General features: G+C 36.6%; 1 protein-coding gene across 2 annotated transcripts in view; it reads left to right on the top strand.

Moving 5' to 3' along the window:
• The first annotated feature begins 1,509 nt into the window (after positions 1 to 1,509).
• LOC108250796 (solute carrier family 12 member 3-like) overlaps positions 1,510 to 7,802 on the top strand; it is a 25,390-nt gene continuing 19,097 nt past the window's right edge. Inside the window, exons 1-3 of one of the 2 annotated variants that reach the window (XM_017440840.3) lie at positions 1,510 to 1,665; positions 2,241 to 2,426; positions 4,207 to 4,366. In XM_017440840.3, coding sequence (XP_017296329.1) covers positions 2,260 to 2,426; positions 4,207 to 4,366 — 327 coding nt within the window. In that variant the 5' untranslated portion in view covers positions 1,510 to 1,665; positions 2,241 to 2,259. The remainder of the gene's footprint in view (positions 1,666 to 2,240; positions 2,427 to 4,206; positions 4,367 to 7,802) is intronic. The other variant, XM_017440841.3, reaches the window with a different exon arrangement.

Below are 7,802 nucleotides of genomic sequence, written 5' to 3'. Positions count from 1 at the left end.
CACCATACAAAATGCCCCTAAGGTCAGAGAAAATAAACCCACACATATCTATGGTTCAACAAAATTTGTGTGTCTAGACACACCCATCTCTTGTTGTCCACTCTCAGACATAGTATTGTATACCTGTCCCTAGAAAACACCCACTGTTTATATCCTACACATGTCCGATTTTGAGATACAAGACACATAAGCAGCATACAATCTTTTGTAACTTTGCCCAATAGAGACATTTGCTTCCTAATAAATAGCAAAGAGCTAATTTTTTTTCTTCAATTAGCATAGGTACAACAAGTGATTTCAACCAGAGCACAATGCCATTGTCAGCATGAGAGGTGCTCAAAGCATTGGAGCAGGTTTAATAATAGCAGAGATATGGCACTATGAAGAGCAGACTATAAAAACGTTTCCACTTCTGAAAAGACACTCAATGCATAGTCTTTTTAAATGTGTATTTGACTTTAAGCCAAATGGAAAATAGGACAGCAGACCAACAATTGGCGACTCCATTTTGCATTAAAATCAGTAGTTGATTGAGTTTGAACATTTTTACCAAAATGTACCTTGCTACAAAGCTTCAACATGTATTTTAGGACATTTCCTGTAATATAAAGCCTAAGAAGTGCACACGTCTTTGTGTGTCCCACCCTGACTCTGCAGTAAACATGGATGTGAGGAGCTCATATTTCCTTTACCTCACCACCTGCTGCACAGACAGAGTTTGAAATAAAACAATCATTAGCTAGTATTTGAATAGATATTGATTCACATTGCTTGACGTTACTGGAAAGACATTAGACTAAAGTCCATGAAGTCAATTCTGAAAAGCTAAAACAGAAAAGAGAAGATTAAAGAGGCATAGGGGCCCCTGATACTATATTTACTATGGTCACCAAGAAAGCAGAGGAGCTTCTTCCTGTTCCTTATTGATGGAGAAAACAGTACAAGCTCCTGTATTGTCAACAGTTTTGAAAAAAAAAAAAATCTAACTTGAGTGACAGTTTAACTCTTGCTTTATTGTAAAATAGCTCAGTCCCTTAGAATAACACCTAATAAACAAGAATTTTACATAATTTTTGAGAATACTGGAAATTGATATTGATAATTACTAAAAAGGGAAACATTTCAGTTTTACTGGTTAGTCATAAAGACTTTTCCTGGCAACATTTTGGACCCAAATTATCCCCAATGTGAAAATTTGTACTTTGTACTTAAAAAAAAAATACAAGGAAAACTATGTCTGGCTCAGGTTTACGATAAATAATGCATGGTATAAACTTTATAAAACCTCCACAGAGACAGCCAATAACACTCAATACCCATCTATTCTCCTGTTTACACCAAACGTTGCCACGGCTAAAATGTTTCCATTGTTGTGAGACTAAGATTTACATTCTCAGAGATCTTCTTCCAGAAACCAGATATAAAAAAAGAGAAAATATTGGTGGTAAAGCGTGGAGGTTGTAGAACTGTGTGTGCATGTGTGCTACAAAAGGATGATATGTGTGTGTGTGTGACTTGAGGGGGAGGAAAGAACATGAAGTAAATGGGAGGGGATGTAACCTGCCTCAACGAAGGTATAAATTACTCAAGTTTTTCAGCGCATTGATAAAAGACTCGTATTTCATCTGGTGAAAGCAGCTCGTACATCAGCAGAGGAAATCAACTGTGAGTATATACTTTTATATTCACTGTTTCTATTTTATATTATAGTGGTTAAATTGTTTCACACAGTGAAAACTATTTTAAAACCTAGAATGTTTTATTTGATTCTTATATGGGATACAATTTAGATTTTTGTTGTTGTTGTTGTTACTGGAGTAATATTACAGTACTATCAGTGTCTAAATAAACGTATATCTTACCTTAATTGTAGTTACTTAATGTATGAGTGTATTATTTTTCCAAAAGACTTGAATAATAAATCAGTAGTCATCTTATATCAGTTATCAATCAAAGAGCAGTTGTTTTTTATATCAAGACTGACAACCTTTTCAAAATGACTCTGGAATGTTGCTCTAAATAGCATTTTTTTTTTCTTTAGGAATGTCTTGATTTGACTTGTAAAATAGGTTAATTGCTGTGATAAATAATTTTTCCTCATTTATGTAAAGCGCCATACTTTGATTTTTGCCCACTTAGTGTACACCACTCTCATCAGCCTTGTTTCCAACCCTAGAGACATAGTGTGCAGATTAATTGAAAGAAAATTGGTGCTAATGTTTCTCTGTATTACTCCACAGGAACCAGGGGAACGTGCCAATGGGGCAGCTTGTATCCAAACGGAATGTACTGGCTCGAGGTGTCCACTTCTCAACCAATGAAGATGGCCCTCCCAGATACTCGTCACACCACTTCGATAGCACCGTACATCGAAATCATGACCTACGAATTCCTCCAACCATTGTTGTCTCTGATGAGGAGTCAAGGTTTGTGCTAACTGCTAAAGCCTATTTTTAGAAATTAAGGTTCACACTTTAAACTCATGTAGCAGCTTATTTTCACTATCTATCTATCTATCTATCTATCTATCTATCTATCTATCTATCTATCTATCTATCTATCTATCTATCTATCTATCTATCTATCTATCTATCNNNNTATCTATCCATCCATCCATCCATCCATCCATCCATCCATCCATCCATCCATCCATCCATCCATCCATCCATCCATCCATCCATCCATCCATCCATCCATCCGTGTGTGTGTGTGTTTGTGTGTGTATTGCTCTTAACTTGTCTCTGAAGGTGTCCTCCATTCCTCCATCTCGCGTAATTTATTTATTTATTTTTTTCAGGACACTTTTCAGGACATTAGAAATTTTCATTAAAAAAACTAATTTGCCAGGATCATGTGGAATTTTTATTGATAAAGTGCAATCCCATTTGGTGTAAAGAGCATCTATAGACAATCAATTAATTTAGCATTGGATATAGATTTAACTATATTTATGTGCTCTAAATAGCATGCTTCTGTTGTATAACCAAAATTATTAGAAAAATGTGTACTTATACTATCTTTAAAACATTTATCGTTAAGTCTAAACATGAAACAGAAGATAGGTAGTAAATTATATTGTAAAGAAGGACACATTTCAACCCTTATATAGTGCTGTGTGGCTCATTTCCCTTTTTTGCACACACAACACTAGACTATAATTATGTACAGAAATGTTGCACTAATATTAATAAAATAAATTTCTACATTAAAGGTTGTGCCATAGTCACAGCTCCAGACAATACATTTAAATTAATTTGTCAGTCTTAAGGAGACAAATTGTATATTGTACATTTTGTCAACTAAACCAGCAGAGTTATGCTCTCTATGCTGTCAGATTCAGATGCATATTTCAGTTTATCTTATTTATGTCCCATCTGCCTGTAATTATGAGATACCATTGTATTTAAGTAGTCTTCATATCACAAAAAATACTGAATTATCTCCTATTTTTTCTATTATCTACTGACCACAATGTAGCAATTGTGTGAACGAGTGAACATTTTGAACACAGACTGAGTCACACATGAGTAATAGCAATATGAAGTCCTAAAGTTGGTTTTGATTGTTCTTTCCTTTTCTGCCTCTTTCATTAATATTTGAGGTAAAATAAAAATCATTATTTTCAAATAACAAAAACAAACAAACAAATTAGACTTTGGCTTTAGAACCATTTGTAACAATTTTCAAAAATCTTTTTAATAAAGTTTGCACTTGAAATAATGAATGGAAAAGTTCCCTGAGGACATAATTCAATTTTTGTTTTTTGTTTTTTTGACATATGGCCAAGGCCAAAAGATTTAGTGTCATTTTTCTTATTTTTTCTACTAAGACAGTTGCATTGTTTATTTTGGCCTAGCACAAGTATTTTATACCTTTGTGACAAATATCCTTTACTTCTGGAAGGAAACATTGGCATTTTATTTTGAAACAGGTGAAAGGTACTCATTTGGATGCAGTTCATAAGTCCTAAGTCCTCCACTATAGGTCTATAAAACTAATCTCTTCTTTCAATTTTTATGCTACCAATGCTGACAAACTATATAAATTGTTTCATCAGGTAAGTTGATACTACTAGAATCTAGGAGTTATTGATGAATCTGCAACTGTTAACATTAACAGAATTAATGCCGCCTTTGCTATTGTATTATTTACCTGATTTTTTTTAAAGTTATTTAAAATCAACTTGTTGCTTTTACTTATGACCAGCAGTACATCAGAGCGCCGTGGCTCGAGGGCAGAGTTGCGCAGATCCTCTGTCTATAGCACCATGGATCTGGTGCCCCAGTTGGAGCATTATGCCAATTCCCTTCCACGTCAGATGACAAGAAGCAGGCCATCTCTTGAAACTCTCCGCAAGACATTTGAAGTAAGTGGTGTTTAATATTTTGAATTTGTTTCATTAAAATCAGGAGGTTTTTGGTGGAGATGCTAAAACCAATTATATAAATTTAATTAAACAATAAATCTTTTTTAAACTATGTAAATTTTCTTACAGTTAATATATATATATATATATATATATATATATATATATATATATATATATATATATATATANAGATCTAAAACACAAAACTAGTTGTTTACTTTAGCCTATTCTTTATTTTTTATGTTTTTACAGAGCAGCATTATAAATACTTCAATTGACATTATAGTAGAAATTTTAGCAGAAACTTTACTTCATGTACTGCACACTAGATTACAAGTGAATTTATTTTTGTGTTTTTCACAAAGAGATTTGTCTGAATTCTTCATTTGTGATTTATTTTTTATTTTCTAATTCCTGAGAAAACATTTCTTTTGTGTGTTTGTTTGCCTACACAAACAACCGAAGCGACTGAAAATAGGCGAGCCGTTAGTAATCTGCCAATTTGATTTATTAGTTATTTACACATATTTGTTGAGTAAAGTATACAGATGAACTTTCACATGGTTTAGATGCAAAGAGGGCTCTGTTTACACTAAGTGCGTACACGCATTTCAGAACTGCATATCAACAAGTCTGGAAAACTACTGGAGTAAACTCTTTCAGACTGCACCATCTGACATAGTTCAGAATAATAATAGTTTGCAAAATGTCTGTAAAATGCACAACATAGCTCCTTTATTATAATGTTTGTAAACTAACAACAAAAAAGACTTAATGGAAATAAATATAAGTTTTTGAGTTTCAAGGTCAATCTTGATGCTGTTTATTATCTCAATGTATTTGCTCACCCTTACAGAACTGAGTCAAGTTTTCTTTTTTTCATGTTTTTCATTTAGGATTGTGCATGACCTGATATCAACCTTGTTTCCCCTTTTATAATCATTAATCATTACTCTTATGACAAAGCTTGCTAATTTATTTGACTCTGTTTTTAATCCTGATGTATCCTATTGTCTTTAAAAAAGATTTATTCAGTTAGAAAAAATGTGAACTTTATGAAAAGGCATTTTTTTATTCTACAAAGATGTATTTCTTGTTAAGTAGTTTCAACCCTGAACTTTCATGTCTTCACCTGTGAGGGGCAGTAATGTGCTATCGATATGTGCTATATTATATATATTTTATATTATTTAAACAGATACGCTCAAGTACAAACAGTGTGACGCCACATACATACTCCAGTCCACCAGGTGGCGGCAAATGCGCCTGTAAGCTGCTCCTTCAACCTTTAAAAAACCACAGAAGAAGAATGTCGGCTCTGTTTATGTTAGCTATAAGGAAACCATGCTTGTTTTGCCGTGAAAACTTACTGACATTGTGATTTTTTTTAAAAAGAAAAACATCGCTTTTATGTAGTTTATTGTTGGCGATGAAGCTAAAAGAATTAGAAAGCTGCCTGCAGCAGGTGGACACGTTTGAGGAGCCGAAGATCCTTCTTGAGCAGTATCCAACCAGCCCTCACATTGCAGGTGAGCTAGCATCCTAATGATTACTCATATCCCACTTTATCTCTCTATATATGTATAGACGTTTCTGTCTTTTCGGCTCCACAGCCTGCATGCTTTACACGATCCACACTACGTTTGAGGACATCGAGGGTAAGCTGGTGGCTGACCTGGGATGCGGCTGCGGAGTCCTCAGCATCGGGGCTGCGATGCTGGACGCAGGGTGAGCAGAAGGAGCCTCTCTGGGTGAATTCTTGTCGCACGAGAGATTTTATATATATATATATATATATATATATATATATATATATATATAAGAGATAGAAGCCATTGACATCAAGACAGGAAAGGTCCTCGCAATGCACGGAGGGTTTCACTTTAAGTCCAGCACCCTGAGATTCTACACTAATGCTTTTCCACTTTTCCACTGGCTCTACTTCAGCATGCCCGCCCTACTTGGCCCAGCTTGGCTTGGCTATGTATAAAATGCATCGGGTTTCCACTGGCCAGTTTGGTCAGCAGCAAAGAAATGCCTCCTTGTGTTGCGGGGGGGGGTGCGCTCCCGAAACTTGGTGTCATTTGTGGAGACAATGGAAGAGCTGAGGACAACAATGGCCCTGTGTTGTTGCTGTTTTTTAAACTTATGGGGATTCTCCTGAGACTTCAGGAAGAGAGGCGCAGTGGAAGAAATGCTCTGGATGCCGCGATTGTTGCACAGAGTAGGACAGCTGTTATCCGCCGGAGATTTCAGGCTTTACAGTGCCTTCAGCTGGGGTCTAAATGTTGCAGTAAGCTAATGCTGTTGTTTATATTCCTATTACTTCGCTAACGTTCCAAAATTGTCCATTGTTGTTTTCTCTGCTCTGTATGCTTACATCTGGCCACACCCATAACCAATGAGTGAACAGGAGCTAAGCTTGTGTCGCGCATGAAAGCAGGGCTTGCCCGGCTGGCCCTGCTCCAAAGCAGGGACCGAAAAAGCAGGGAAAAATGCTGGTGGAAACGCGCGCAAAGCAAGCCGCGTATAGTGGAGCCAGGACCTTTAGAGCCGGTGGAAAAGGGGCATAAGAGAAAGGAGGGAGGCAGAGGACTAGTGAGCATCAGAACCACTAATAAGAATGAAATAACCCAGCCTCTGGGGTACATCAGGAAGAAAGCCCCCAATGATGATCTGCTAAGTGAACGTCTCAGGTAGCAGAAACCCAGTGTGGAAGAGGAGAAAGAAGAACCATCATGGAAGTCCCACAGTCAAAGTCAGAGACTCTACCAAGGGTGGTGGAGAATGGCAGGGCTACTGTGGGACTTCCAGATCCAAACTGACAAACAGGTGATGGCTAACCAACCGGACATTTTGGTGATCGACATGATATACAGTCTGGCCAAAAAAAAAGTCGCCACCAAAAAAAAAAAAGGTTACACACACTAATATTTTGTTGGACCGCCTTTAGCTTTAATTTTGACATACATTTGCTATTGCATTGTTTCGATAAGCTTCTGCAATGTCACAAGCTTTATTTCCATCCAGTGTTGCATTAATTTTTCACCAAGATCTTGCATTGATGACGGTAAAGTCTGACTGCTGCACAAAGCCTTTTACAGCTCATCTAAAAGATTCACAATGTGGTTAAGGTCCGGACTCTGTGGTGGCCAATCCATGTGTGAAAATGATGTCTCATGCTCCCTGAACCACTCTTTCACAATTTGATCTTGATGAATCTTGGCATTGTCATTTTGGAATATGCTTGGACCATCAGGGAAGAAAAAATCCATTGATGGAATAACCTGGTCATTCAGTATATTCAGGTAGTCAGCTGACCTCATTCTTTGAGAACATACTGTTGCTAAACCTCCACCTGACAAACTGCAGCAACCTCAGATCATAGCACTGCCCCCCACAGGCTTGTACAGTAGGCACTAGGCATGATGGG

The sequence above is a fragment of the Kryptolebias marmoratus genome, linkage group LG7 (assembly GCF_001649575.2).
Source record: "Kryptolebias marmoratus isolate JLee-2015 linkage group LG7, ASM164957v2, whole genome shotgun sequence".
NCBI lineage: Eukaryota > Metazoa > Chordata > Actinopteri > Cyprinodontiformes > Rivulidae > Kryptolebias > Kryptolebias marmoratus.
Note: the sequence above shows the minus strand (reverse complement) of the source record. Positions and strands in the feature narration are given on the sequence as shown.